Source organism: Balaenoptera physalus (assembly GCF_965194825.1).
Source record: "Balaenoptera physalus genome assembly, chromosome: 19".
NCBI classification, from domain to species: Eukaryota; Metazoa; Chordata; class Mammalia; order Artiodactyla; family Balaenopteridae; genus Balaenoptera; species Balaenoptera physalus.
Window position 1 is genome coordinate 3,478,584 of NC_138900.1, and position 15,221 is coordinate 3,493,804.

The following is a 15,221-nucleotide window of genomic DNA, read 5'->3' on the forward strand; positions in this document are numbered from 1 at the left end:
ATGTGGAGGCTTCAGAGCAAGAGGGCGACATGGATTCAGGGGGGGCCCCCTAGGATGGTTGCTATCAGCCTTCCTGGCGAGGGGTGAACCTGACGTCTGCCTGCCTCACTTTTTCCTTCTCTCCCCAGGCACGGGCGTGACTGTCAATGCCTTGCACCCCGGCGTGGCCAGGACAGAGCTGGGCAGACACACGGGCATGCACAGGTCCGCCTTCTCCAGCTTCACACTCGGTAAGTCCTCTCCTGGTCTGGGGTCCCTTAACCGAACCCCTGTCCTCCTAGCTTGGGGCTCAGGACCCTCAGTGTATTAGGGTCTTCCTGAGAAACAGAACCAATAGGATAGGATATACATAGGTATTTAGAGAGATTTATTAGGGGGGATTGGCTCATGCATCTGTGGGGGCTGAGAAGTCCCAGGGTCTGCTCTGTATGCCGGAGGCCCACGAACGCTGACGGTGTAGTTGCAGTACAAACCCAAAGGCGTGAGCACCAGGGGAACTGATGGTGCAAGTCCCGGTCCAAGTCGGAGGGCCAGGAGCGCCAGTGTCTGAGGCCAGGAGGAAATGGATGTCCCTGCTCAAGGAGAGAGAGAGAATTCGCCCTTTCTCCACCTTTTTGTTCTATTTTCACCCCCAACTAATTGCATGGTGCCCACCCACATTGGTGAGGGTGGATTTTACATAGTCTATTGATTCAAATGCTAATCTCTTCACACCCTCACAGACACCCCAGAAATAATGTGTTACCTGCTCTCTGGACATCCCTTAGCCCTGTCAAGTTCACACATAAAATTAACATCACACTCAGAGACTATCTCAGGGGCTTTGCTGTGCCCCTTGCCCTGTATCTTCCTTGGTACTGAGTCACTTTCATATGTCTACCCAGCCTGCCAGCCTCAGAACAGCCCTGGGAAACAGGCCAGAGCCTGTTTGATGAGACTGTTTCAGAGGTGGAGGTCATGGAGCTGACTTCCTGGAGTTCGGGCGTGCTTGGGGTAACTCCAGTTTCATCCCAGACTAGCTGGGCCACCCAGCAAAGTGACTTCTCTCCGAACCTCCCTTTCCTTATCTGCAAAATGAGGGTCATGGTAGTACCTGCCTCAGTGGGGAGGATTAGATGAGCCCTCGCTAAAAGGGCCAGCACAATTCCTGGCCGAATAAATAATTAGAGCTTTATAACTAGTGTTTATAATCCTGAAAAACATTTAGTTGTTGGGGGCTAGGTATCAGGGACCTGAAGCTGAAGCTGGCACTGGAGACACTCAATACACAGAAGCTACTTTAAAGAAAGATCGGGTGGGGTGAGGACTTGGGGCTGACATAGAGGAGGGGGACCTTCCGTTTGCCTGGGAAAAGCCAGGGGGGGCTTCCTGGAGGAGGCAGCTTTCAAGCTGGTCCCTGCATCTGGAATTATTTGTCTGGGCAGTGCCAAGGAAGGGAGCTCCTGGTGTTGGGAACCAGAGGGGCAAAGGCCTGGAGGAGAGCTCTGTGGGACTCCAGGGAAACTTCTGGCCTTCGTGGGCCCTGAGCCACCTGGGGTGGTGCTGGGCTTTCTGTATCTTCCTCTCTGAATGTGTGGACTGAACTCTCTGTGGGCCGATGCAGGGCCCATCTTCTGGCTGCTGGTCAAGAGCCCCCAGCTGGCGGCCCAGCCCAGCACCTACCTGGCCGTGGCGGAGGAGTTGGAGGGCGTTTCTGGAAAGTACTTTGAGGGACTCAAAGAGAAGGCTCCGGCCCCGGAAGCTGAGGATGAGGAGGTAGCTCAGAGGCTTTGGGCTGAAAGTGCCCGCCTTGTGGGCTTGGAGATGTCCTATGGATCCTCTGAGAGGGGACAGCCCCTCCCCAAATAACTTCTGGGAGCAGGTATGAAAGCCACCAGGGAGGCAGTCACCAAGATGGAACAGCAGCCAACCAAAGCTGGCTGCCATGCCCGCAGCACCCTCTAGGTGGCAGTATTGGCCAAGGAATGCTGGCGGCCATGCCCGCAGCACCCTCTAGGTGGCAGTCTTGGCCAAGGAATGCTGGCTGCCATGCCTGCAGCGCCCTCTAGGTGGCAGTATTGCCCCTTTTCTGGCCACAATGGATTGGACAGCAGGTGAGCACCTGACCCAGGGGCTGGCTGGTACAGTGTGCCCGGCTGCCAACAGGTGAGCTGGGCCATCAGATGCCTCCCTTGGGAATCCAAACCAGGAATTTTGGGGGGCGGCATCAGCTCCCTCTGGTGTGGGCCATGTCAGGGACTGGATGGCCGTGGGCAAGTTGTCTGGCAGATGCTTGAGTTCATGGTCCCCTGTGGGACCTTGCACACCTCCAGTCTCCTCTCTGAGCCTTGGTTTCTCCAGCTGTAAACTGTGAAGAATAACCTGACTACCTCATTGGATGGCCGTGAGTTATCGCTGGGCTTGGAGAATGGCAGCTGCATATTCCTTGCCGTTGGATGTTTACCGAGGGCCTTCTGTGTGCCAGACCCTGGCAAGGTGCTGCGGATGCCCCCCAGGAACAGACCGACTCAGATCTGGCCTTGTTATCTCCGAGTCACGCTGGGGACAGCACGGTGGGGAGGAACCACTGGGGAACCAGGCTGCCTGGGATCACGAGCTTCCCTCCAGTTCCTGTGGGGATTTCACCTGTAGACGCTCAAGCTTGCTCTTTAATAATAAAAAGAAAAAATTTAACTGAGTCACAGCTTTTATTTTCTTCTTCGTGCGGGTGTGTGGTGGGGGGTGGAGGAGGGGCAGTGCCAATGAGCTGAACAGAAAGAACTTGTATTTATTGCATTTAGGAAACTGGGTCAGTGGTTTAAATATTGCCAGGGCAGTAAACCACTCAGAAGTTCAGACTTTTGGGGGACTTCCCTGGCGGTCCAGTGGTTAGGGCTCCGCGCTTCCACTGCAGGGGGCCCAGGTTTGATCCCTCGTTGGGGAACTTAAGATCCCATGTGCTGCACAGTGTGGCCAAAAATAAAGAAAAAGAAAAATTCAGACTTTTAGAGACGAAAGGTGTCCTTCCCTCCTTTCACATGGCAACATGTTGAAGTCTGTGGAGAAATGGGGCTGACACTCAGCTCGGTCACAGCATTGAAGGGGGCACCGCAAAGCTCAGTGATCAAGACAAAAATGTTTAAACATTAAAAAATGTAATATGTGAGATAATTGTGGGGCGCTGCTCCACATCCTACGATACACAGGACGACAGAGAATGATCGTGTTCCATATGTCATCAGTGCTGAGGGAGGGGAGTGGTGGAAGAGGAACTAAAGATGACCCAGTGCTTCATAAACACAGTGAGCTTTCCTTCTGTTACCGTATCAGATGGAAAATAGCCAAAGGACATGTGTGGGGTGACCTGGCCCTGGTAGGTAGCTTTGAATGAATGCCACCTCCCTGTTTGTGCCCGGTGTCTTCTCACTCTGTGGGCTGGACCTAGAGACTCATTTCTTTCTTTCTTACTGCAAAAAATTTTTTGGCTCCGCCAGTCTTAGTTGCAGCACACAGGATCTTCGTTGCTGTGTGTGGATCTTTAATTGCGGCATGTGGGATCTAGTTCCCTGACAGGGGGTCGAACCTGGGCCCCTGCATTGGGAGCGCAGTCTTACCCACTGGACCACCAGGGAAGTCCCTAGAGACTCATTTCTAACAAACAGAATAGGGCAAAGGGGATGGACATGGACTGTGGGATTAGGTTACAAAAGCCTGACTTCTGTATCGCTGGCTCCCCCCACCCCTCCCCCCATCCCCACTCGCCAGCTGCCATGCTGTGGGCGGCCCTTGGAGGGACCCGAAGTGGGTCTCTCTGGGCTGAAATCAAGGAGTGAACAGTTCTGAGAGAAAGACAAATACCATATGATATCATCATATGTGGAATCTAATTAAAAAATACAAACAAACTTATTTACAGAACAGACACAGACTTACAGATATCAGAAAACAAACTTATGGCTACCAAAGGGGAAACGTGTGTGTGAGGGGGAGGGATAAATCAGGAGCTCGGGATTGACATACGCACACTACTATATAAGATAACTAACCAACCGGGACCTACCGTATGGCACAGGGAACTCTACTCAGTATTCTGTGATAACCTATATGAGAAAAGAATCTGAAAAAGAATGAATACGTGTGTACGTATAAGTGAATCACTTTGCTCTACATCTGAAACGAACACAGCATTGTAAATCAACTATACTCAAATAAAAGTAAAAAAAAAAAAAAGAGTGCACAGGTATGGTTCCTTCTGGAGGCTCCCAGGGAGAACCTGTTTCCTTACGTTTTTCCAGCTTCTAGAGGCGCCTGCACTTCTTGGCCTGTGGCCCCTTCATCTGCAGAGCAGGCAGTGGCAGGCCAGGTCCCTCTCAGGCTGCCATCTCTCTGTTTCTCCCGCTTCGCCTCCATCTCCTGTTTTTAAGGACTCTTGTGATATCACTTGGCCCATCCACATAATCCAGGACCATCTTCCTCCTTCAAAGTCAGCTGATTCGAAACTTTAATCCCATCATCCACCTTAATCCCCCCTTTGCCATGTAAAGTAACAGGGTTCTGGGGAATAGGATGTGGACATCTTTGGGGGGACCCACTTTTCTGCCTACCTCTCTGTCCTTTTCAAAATCTGCTTCCTTAGCACCCCCAGTGTACTTCCCATGCATTCCTTTCTGCTCAAATAGAGAGGAATAAGCTTCAGGGACTTCCCTGGCAGTCCAGGCGTTAGGACTCCACACTTCCACTGCAGGGGGCACGGGTTCGATCCCCGGTCAGGGAACTAAGATCCCTCATGCCACATGGCGAGGCCAAAAAAAATTGTCTTTTTATTAAAAAAAAAAAAAAGTCAGCTTCACCAGTGTTGCTTGCAAGCAAATCAACTGAGAAGAACAGATTTTTAAAATCACAAACTCCCTACCCGCTAAAAAAGAAGAAAAAAAAAAAACTTGGAGGTGTGTTAGAAAGAAGAGGAGCTGGAATTCAAAGTCTGATTCTAGAACCCACTTTCTTTTTGGGGGGAGCGTTAGAGGTCTAAATGCCCAGGAGAACAGCTAACCACAGGGAGATTTGTCTATTATGTAGATGTGAGCAACACACCTCAGGGCTAAGTCTAACCACAAACCTTCACAACCAGTATCTGCTTGCTTTCTGAAACAGAAACCCCAAGGACCACAAATGTTGACTCACAAATCAACCTAATCCCCGTCTACTTCTCCGAAGGCTTTGAGGTGATTCACAAACCTAGCTACGACCTTCAGACTGATGAAAGATGATAGAAACCAACCTCAAACAAAGCAACAAAACAAAACCCAAAGCCACAGAAACCCGGAGAGGAGATGGTGCAAAGTAATAAACAGACTCAGGAATGCAACGTGGAAGGACAATGCTTCAGGGGGTGGGTTCTTCACAAAGAGAAACCAAGTCACGGTCAAATCGTTCATACCTCACTCTGGGGCTTGGGAATTCTGTCAGGATGCCTTGGGCTGCTGTTGACAGGACATACTCAAAGGATGTAAGCTGAGCTGACTTTCACCCCAGGCAAAAGCAAGAAGGAACGCTATTTCAGAGAAGTAGAAGCCCAGGGGTGTGGCAGGCTTTGAGTTCATCAACATCATTAAGATTCCTACTGCATGACGACGGTCTGACAATTACCAATGCAACGTCATTCCAAGGCTGGGTGTTTGTAACAGGTTGGATGGTGGGGTGCCTCCCCCTAAAAGATATGTCAAAGTCCTAACTCCCAATACCTGTGAATGGGAGCCAAATTGGAAAAAGTTTCTTTGCCGATGTAATTAGGGATCTCGAGATGAGATTGTCCTAGATTATCTGGGTGGACCCTAAATCCAACAAGTGTCCTTAGAAGACAGAGAGAGCAGAGGAAGAAGCAATGAGGGGATTGAGGGCAGAGACAGGGATGATGCAGCCTCAAATCGAGGAATGGCTGGAGCCCCCAGAAACTACAAAAGGCAAGGAACAGAATCTCCCCCAGAGCTTCTGGAGGGTGCGTTCCCCACCCCGCCCCACCCCGCCCCACCCCGCCCGACACCTCGAATTTGGACTTCTGGCCTCTGGAACTGTGAGAGAATACATTTATGTTGTTCTAAGTCACCAAGGTGATGGTATTTGTTACAGCAGCCAGAGGAAACTAATGCAGGCTCTTTGGGGGGTGGGTCACGAGATGACTACCAGAGCCAATTTGGGCCATTTGTTTTCTTGTTTTTTGCCCAGTGACGGGGAGAGAAGCATTTCTCTATCTTTTTTTTTTAAATTTATTTTTGGCTGTGTTGGGTCTTCGTTTCTGTGCGAGGGCTTTCTCCAGTTGCGGCAAGTGGGGGCCACTCTTCATCGCGGTGCGCGGGCCTCTCACTATCGCGGCCTCTCTTGTTGCGGAGCACGGGCTCCAGACGCGCAGGCTCAGTAGTTGTGGCTCACGGGCTTAGTTGCTCCGCGGCACGTGGGATCTTCCCAGACCAGGGCTTGAACCCGTGTCCCCTGCATTGGCAGGCAGACTCTCAACCACTGCACCACCAGGGAAGCCCACGTTCCTGTCAGGCATGTGGGAATCTTAGCTCCCGGACCAGGGATCGAACCTGCACCCCCTGCATTGGAAGGCGAAGTCTTAACCACTGAACCACCAGGGAAGTCCCTAAAGGTGGAAGCTTTAATTATGGAATTAATTTTTAAAAAGCCAGCTTTTGGTTAGTTTTGGGTTTTATGAAGTTTTTTGTTTTTTGGTTTAATACCTTTTTTTTTTTTTTTTTGGGCCAAGCCTTGTGGGATCTTAGTTTCCTGACCAGGGATGGAACCCGTGTCCCCTGCAGTGGAAGCTTGGAGTCCTAACCATTGGACAGCCAGGGAATTCCCTCACTGTTGCTTTTTCAGGGCTAAGATCCCCTCCATCTCTGCCCCGTGTTTTCAACCCCAGTACCACTGGGTCTGCAATCCCCATCAGGGACTCTTCGGTCACAGGTCAACAAGCTGACATTTGAAAGTGGCTCTGCCCCATAGACCCTCATACAATGATGGAAATGTCCTTTATCATTTGAGTTTTACTACTGATTCTCTAGGGCTGTGCTGTCCCATATGGGAGCCGTTAGGCGCTCAGTGGCTGCAGGGCACGTCACGTGCCTATTGCAACTGAGGAAGTGAATTTTAAGTTTTATTTAATTTTCATTAACTTAAAGCAAAAGAACTGCCTCTAGCTAGCTGCTGCCATAGTCTGGGAGTCCCGGGAGCAGGTGGGAAGAGTGGGGACCCCTCACCTCTCTCTGGGAGCATCGGGACATCACTGGGTTCTGCCCGGAGGTAGGGGAAGTTCTTGTGTAGACCGTAGTAGCATCTGTAGGTCCCCAGGTGCATCAGGAAGATGGCATTCACAGGAAAGTCGGCCTCAAAAGCCCCAGCTTTGTACTTGGAGCTTAGGTCCTGGGCAAATTCTACTCTTCCATTCCTGGAAAGAACGAATGCGTCAAACCAGGTATCTGAGTGATACCGCAGACTGAGCTTCTTAGAGGGGGTCTTCTTGGAGGAGGAGCCCCAGTGAGCCGAGAGGGAGGGTTTTCTGTACACACCTGGGAAGGAAGAGAGCCAAGGTGGCGAGTGGGCAGCGCCTCCGCCCGCTCCCTCCCGATTTAACCTGAGCACGTCTTCCTAACGCCCAGAAAGCACCCTTCCTGCTTTGCTACACTTGTCAGGAGCTTGAGGCCTCTCCAATTTTGTCCTTATTTCCTCTGTGTCTCTTTTTCTCCCTGATTCATTCTGTCTCCATTACTGTTCCTCTCACCCAGGAGTCCTTACTGTGACTCAAAAGGTCCTACAGGGGGGCTTCCCTGGTGGTGCAGTGGTTGAGAATCCGCCTGCCAATGCAGGGGACACGGGTTCGAGCCCTGGTCCCACATGCCGCGAAGCAACTAAGCCTGTGAGCCACAACTACTGAGCCCACGTGCCACAACTACTGAAGTCCGAGCGCCTAGAGCCCGTGCTCTGCAACAAGAGAATCCACCGCAATGAGAAGCCCGCGCACTGCAATGAAGAGTAGCCCCCACTCGCCTCAACTAGAGAAAGCCTGCGTGCAGCAACGAAGACCCAATGCAGCCAAAAAAAAAAAAAAGTGTTGAAAAATAATCTGCCTGCATCCCCCTGTGTGTTACAATCTTCTCAAAGGCATCCCTGAGCCCCCAGGGTTGCCCAGGCCCGGGTCAGGCACCTAAGGGCTTCAGGAAATTTTTTACTGGATACAAGCAGTGAATCTGGGTTTCCACTTGCCCTTTTATGTCACACCCCAACATGGAGGTGGCCCAGTCTGAGAAAGGGGCTGGGAAGATCGTAGGTGGATAACATCCCACTGCAGGGAGCTGCCTTGGCTTCTCCCACAGCCTGAGCAAGTCCGTTTAGGGGCCCAGGGAGTTCCCAGGGATGGAGAGTGTGTCCGAGCTGTAGGTTCCTTACCTATGGCTGTGAGCTTCAGTGGTTTACTGGAGCTTTTCCATGTATAGGGGAAGGTCCTGTGCGAGCCATACACCTGCAGATCCCAGTGTGGGCTGCTGTCACTGGGGAGATGTGGGATCTGTTATAGCTCTGCTTGATACAGTTCGTGAAGTCACCTTCACCGTGTTGTTTGGTCAGAGCAAAAAGATCATACGTAGATCCTGAATTACAGTATAGGGTCGCAGTTTCTCCTAAAGTCACCACAGGGTACGGCTGGGCAAAGAGTGGTAGTCCAGCCGTGTACACATCTGAAAATAAGGCGGGACTGGCATTTACCATAAGCCATCAACAACGATCAAATATTTGATAGAATCTATATATCTAAACGCCCAAAGCAATTCATTTCAGTATTACATGTAATAACAGGAATATGCTCCTACTATAATTTCCTGACAAATGAAAATGATATATTCTATGGAGGAAGAAGTTCACAAGATATTCACATTTTCATACATGATGTCCAGGATTCATTAAAAAAAAATTACCTGCTATATGTCCAAATCCATCAAGATGTATACATAAAATATGTAAAAATTTATTTGCATAGCAATTATACCTCAATAAAGCTTGAAAAATTACTTGCTATGCTAGGGGTAAGAAAAGATGTTCCGGACTTCCCCGGTGGCGCAGTGGTTAAGAATCCGCCTGCCAAGGCAGGGGACCCGGGTTTGAGCCCTGGTCCGGGAAGATCCCACATGCCGTGGAGCAACTAAGCCCGTGCACCACAACTACCGAGTCTGCGTGCCACAACTACTGAAGCCCGTGTACCTAGAGCCCATGCTCCGTAACAAGAGAAGCCCGCGCACCACAATGAACAGTAGCCCCTGCTCACCGCAACTAGAGAAAGCCTGCGTGCAGCAATGAAGACCCAACACAGCCAAAAATAAAGAAATTAATTAATTAAAAAAAAAGAAGCCTATATAAGACATCAAATACTCAGGAATTTACATATTTCTCAGATTAAAGGAAGGTCATTGATCATCCCAAGCAAATTAAAACACTCATTTCTAGTGAGTTGATATTAATGCCCCCATCAGAGATTTTTGGTCAGGACATAACTTGGAATGCAGCCATTCAGGAAAAATGTACTCTTAGTTGAATCTTTTCATACCCACTATTACTACAGAGAATCCATATCCTACAAAAGAACTGGTCTTCCAGGCATCTCTCCTGGACCCACATTGCTCTCCACCAAATTCTCTAGTTTGATTTAGGTCTGCAACACCATCCCGAATAGTTTCATATATTAGATTCAGTCTTTTCGAACTACATTTCACCTCCTTTTTTAGGGAGTGAGTAAAGCTTCCTTCAGTTCTTCTATGGTAGATAAACAGATCATTGTGGAGAGCATGGCACAAATCTCCCACGTCTTTGTGGCTGTAAGATCACAGCAGGAAACCCACAGAGTAACTCATGCCCAGCGGGGTGATATGGTGGAGGGTAGAGAGGCAAAGCCTCAGTCTTGCACAAGGAGCGGTTCCCCTTTTTGTTTAGCAGGGGATGTTGTCACTCTTCGGCAAGGGGTTTAAAGCCCCAGGCTGTTCCATCCACGGGTGTGTCGTGCTGCGAAGATTTGCTGCCCAGTTGGCTGTGCTGCATGGTGTGGAGCTGTGGGCTCAGGCACTGCCATGTCCCTGGGGGTCATTTTTCTGCTTGGACTTGGTGAGTGGGGCAAGGGAAGTTGTGTGGGAGGCTGGTGAGGGAAGAGGATGTAGATAAGAGGTTTATAACCTGGGTTCCTCTTGTGGGACTCTTTCTTTATGAGGTCCTGGGGCCAGTGACTTATAGAGAGATCGCCCATAGGGCCACTTTTCTTCAGTTTGGTCTAGATGTGGTGCCCTGAGCTCAGGTGTTTGGGAATCGCTGTATTATTGGGAGACATCTCTTACCAAGTCGTTCTCTATTTTAGTGTTTTGCTGGGATCAAAGGATTCGGGCACAAACGGGTGAGTGTTTTCTCCCTTTTCTGCCTAGAGAACTCTGAATTGGGCTGAGCGGACTGAGGGATGAGCTTGAGTAGCCTTGAAAGAATCCCAGCCTTTAACCTGCACCATCTCTTCATCCACTCGTCGTATTATTTATTTTCTATGTTTTAATTCTTCACCATTATGCCAATCTTTGGTGGAAAACCTCTCCCCTTCTCTAGAAAGCTCCCTGATCCCCCGCTATTCCCCATCAGCACAGATGAGTCAAGAAGGGAATGCCCAGGTTTTCAAATAATGCAGAAAGGGAACACAGTTGAGGTCGACATTCCCAACGCAGACACAGAGAACTGGGGACATTTGTACGGGCACCAGATGCCCCTGTGGGTATGGAACCATCACCCGTTGGGTGTGTTGTGTGTCCTTTCCATTTGCCATCACCTCAACTGCTTCCGTCTCCCTCATCTACGGAAGGTTTGTTCACAAGGAAGGTACTCTTGCTCAGGAGACAGACGTGCAGTAAAATGAAGACCTCAACACTTACTGGTTCTGGGACATTTTGCAAGCAGTTTCCTGCATTTGGGTCCCAAGTTCCTTCTTTCTAAAATGAAATAACGGGAGTTCCCTGGGGGTCCAGTGGTTAGGACTTGGTGATTTCACTGCCATGGCCCGGGTTCAATCCCTGGTTGGGGAACTAAGATCCCACAAGCCACAGGGCATGGTCAAAAAAAAAAAAAAAAGAAGAATGGTGTTGCATCAGTTAAGATACAATGCATGTCAAGCTCAGATAACATTTTGCTCAGATTAGGGGTCATTGCGTAATGTTAACAATTGCTAGATAACATTTATTGAGGTTTTCCCATTGCCAAGGGCTATTCTCAGCTTTTGTATATATGATCTCATTTTAATCTTATTAACTCCACCAAGAGGTAAGTTAATTTTTTCATATTCCACATATATTGAGCCCTGGATGTGACCTTGACATTATACTATGTGTTTGGCATAGATTTTTAATTAATTAATTAAAGTATAATTGAAGTACAATATTATATTAATTTCAGGTGTGCCATATAATGATTTGACATTTATATACATTATGAAATGATCACCACAATAAGTCTAGTAACCATCTGTTCCCATATAAAGTTACTATTACATTATTATTGACCACATTCCCTATGCTGTATATTTCATCCCTGTAATTTATTTATTAGATAACTTAAGGTTTGTACTTCTTAAACCCCTTCACTTATTTTGGCAGCCACCTGTTTATTTTTCTCTGGGTCTGTGACTCTATTTTCATTTTCTTTGTTTTGTTCTTTAGATTCCACATATAAGTGAGAGTGTATAGTATTTGTCTTTTCTCTGACTTATTTTACTTAGCAGAATACCCTCTAGATCCACCCATGTTGTCACGAACGGCAAGATTTTTTTTTAATGAGTAATATGCCATTGTGTATACCTATATATCACATCTTCTTTATCTATTCATTTACTGATGGACAATTAGGATTGCTTCTATGTCTTGGCTATTGTAAATAGTACTGCAATGAACACTGTGGTGCATGTATCTTTTAGAATTTGTGTTTTCATTTTTTTTCAAATGTGTACCCAGGAGTGGTAGTTCTGTTTTTAGTTTTTTGAGAAGTCTCCATAGTGTTTTCCATAGTGGCTGCTCCAATTTACATTCCCACCAAGAGTGTATGAGGGCTCCCTTTTCTCCACATCCTTGCCAACACTTGTTATTTGTGGTATTTTTGATGATAGCCATACCGATTGGTGTGAGAGAATGTCTCGTTGTGGGTTTTTTTAAATTAATTAATTAATTAATTTATTTATTTATGGCTGCATTGGGTCTTCACTGCTGTGTGTGGGCTTTCTCTACTTGCGGCAAGCGAGGGCTTCTCTTTGTTGCTGTGCACAGGCTTCTCATTGCAGTGGCTTCTCTTGTTGCGGAGCACAGGCTCTAGGCGCGTGGGCTTCAGTAGCTGTGGCTCGCGGGCTCTAGAGTGCAGGCTCAGTAGTTGTGGCGTACGGGCCTAGTTGCTCCGTGGCATGTGGGATCTTCCCGGACCAGGGCTCGAACCCGTGTCCCCTGCATTAGCAGGTGGATTCTTAACTGCTGCGCCACCAGGGAAGTCCCTCGTTGTGGTTTTAATTTGCATTTCTCTGATGATTAATGATATTGAGCATCTTTTCATGTGCCTGTTGGCCATCTGTGTGTCTTCTTTGGAAAAATGTCTATTCAGTTCTTCTGCTCATTTTAAATCAGGTTGTTTGGGTTTTTTTGCTGGTGCTTTGTATTAGCTGTTTACATATTTTGGGTACTAACCCCTTGTTGGTCATATCATTTGCAAATATTTTCTCCTATTCAGTAGGTTGTGTTTTCATTTTTAAAAAATCTTTATTTATTTATTTATTTTTGGCTGCATCGGGTCTTAGTTGCGGCACGTGGGATCTCTTGTTGTGGCCCACAGGCTCTTCGATGTGGCACGCAGGCTTCTCTCTAGTTGTGGTGTGTGGGCTCCAGAACACGTGGACTGTGTAGTTGTGGTGCACGGGCTCCAGAGCGCATGGGCTCTGTAGTTGTGGCATGAGGGCTCTCTAGTTGTGGTGCGCAGACTCAGTAGTTGTGGTGTGAGGGCTTAGTTGCCCCGCGGCATGTGGGATCTTAATTCCCCGACCAGGGATCGGACCCAAATCCCCTGCATTGGAAGGCAGATTCTTAACCACTGGGGCACCAGGGAAATCCCTGTCTTTTCATTTTGTCGGTGTTTTCTTTTGCTGTGCAAAAGCTTTTACATTTAGTTAAGTCCCATTTGTTTGTTTTTGCTTTTTTTCCCTTTGCTTTAGGGAGATAGATTAAAAAAATATTGCTACAATTTATGTCAAAGAGTGTTCTGCCTATATTTTATTCAGGAATTTTATGTTTTCCAAGCTTACATGTAGGTCTTTAATCCATTTTGAGTTTATTTTTGTATATGGTGTTAGAGAATGTTGTAACTTCATTCTTTTACATGTAGCTGCCTGGTTTTCCCAGCACCACTTATTGAAAAGACTGTCTTTTCTTCATTGTATATTTTTGCCTTCTTTGTTGCAGATTAAGTGGGTTTATTTCTGGGTTTTCTATCCTGTTCCATTGATCTATATGTCTGTTTTTATGCCAGTACCATACTGTTTTGATTATTGTAGCTTTGTAGTATAGACTGAAGTGGGGAGTGTGATAAATCCAGCTCTATTCTTCTTTCTCAAGATTGTTTTGACTATTTGAGGTCTTTTGTGTTTTCATAAGAATTTTAAAATTATTTGTTCTAGTTCTGTGAAAAATGCCATTGGTATTTTAATAGGGATTGCATTGAATCTGTGGATTTCCTTAGGTAGTATGGCTGTTTTAACAGTGTTAATTTTTCTAATCTATAAACATGGTGTATCTTTCTCTCTGTTTGTGTCATCTTCAATTTCTTTCATCAGTGTCTTATAGTTTTCTGAGTACAGGTCTTTTATCTCCTTAGGTAGGTTTATTCCTAGGTATTTTATTCTTTTTGATGTAATGGTAAATGGGATTGTTTCCTTAATTTCTCTTTCTGATATTTTGTTAGTGTATAGAAATGCAACAGATTTCTGTATATTAATTTTACATCCTACAACTTTACCGAATTCATTGATGAGCTCTAGTATTAGTTTGGTGGTGTCTAGGATTTTTTTTTATATATAGTATCATGTCAACTGCAAACAGGGAGCTTCACTTCTTCTTTACATTTCAAATGACTTTTGCTTATTTTTCTTGTCTAACAGCTGTGTCTAGGACTTGCAATACTATGTGAATAAAAGTGGTGAGAATGGACATCAGGGTCTTTATTTCTGATTTCAGAGGAAATGCTTTTGGCTTTTCACTGTTGAGTATGATGTTGGCTGTAGGTTTGTCTTATATGGTCTTTATGCTGAGGTATATATGTTCCCTCTATGCCCACTTTGCTGAGAGTTTCTATAATGCCAAGCAATGATATTTGTTCTTAAGTTGACAGGGAAGACTAACATTGGATTATAATGGGTAGATTAAAGATGATCTGCTTCAGTTGTCCAGTATCTGCTGATGGCTATCAAAGTTATCATTCACTCCAGTCAAAAATGCTCCTATGAATTTCTTATCCAATGGAATCTTTGACATCTACTCAGACACCTAATGAGAATCTCGGCAGAACTCTCAACAAATCTCAGAACCTCCTCCTTATATCGGTCTTCCCATCTCAGTAGATGCCATCAATCCTCTCCAATGATCAGTTCATTGAGAATGATATATGATGCCCCTCTTTTGCTCTCAATGCCCATCTGCTCCATCTCTAAATCTCAAAGCTCATCATTTCTATCCTCAAAAACTCCTCAAATCCATTCTCTTGTTTCTTTCATCACCACCACATTGTCATTACATGATCATTTGTCATGTAGCTGCCTGTGGCATGTTCCCTAATTGTCCCTCCACTTTCCACCTGGCCCCTTAAATCCATTTATCACACCAGAAATATAGTAATTTAAAAAATTACAAGCTCACTGCTTGTTAATCCCTTTGTGGGTCATTATTACATTTAGACTTAAATCCAGACTCTTTTCCTCAGCTTCCAATGTTTTGGACCTTTGCTGATATCTCCTGACCTTTCTATCTTTACCAAGAGCCATTTTTCACATTATGTACCATTTGTCCTTTCTGTATGTGGGTCACACAAAACTCCTTCTCACCTCTGAGTTTGCATATGTTGTTTCCTTTTCCTGGAAGGCAGTTCTTCTTGCACTTCAGAGATCTATGTGTTTCTTATCCTTCAGGGATCATCTCCCAAAGAAATCT

General features: G+C 46.6%; 1 protein-coding gene across 9 annotated transcripts in view; it reads left to right on the plus strand.

Moving 5' to 3' along the window:
• Positions 1-15,221, plus strand: part of RDH13 (retinol dehydrogenase 13) — a 29,027-nt gene that overhangs the window by 12,404 nt on the left and 1,402 nt on the right. For 5 of the 9 annotated variants that reach the window (XM_082436645.1, XM_082436646.1, XM_082436647.1 and 2 more), the window contains exons 6-7: positions 129-230; positions 10,370-10,405. In XM_082436645.1, the coding sequence (XP_082292771.1) occupies positions 129-230; positions 10,370-10,405 (138 nt within the window). Of the gene's footprint in view, positions 1-128; positions 231-884; positions 2,679-5,130; positions 6,477-10,369; positions 10,406-15,221 lie in introns of those variants that run through there. The other 4 variants (XR_014256538.1, XM_082436651.1, XM_082436652.1 and 1 more) reach the window with 4 other exon arrangements.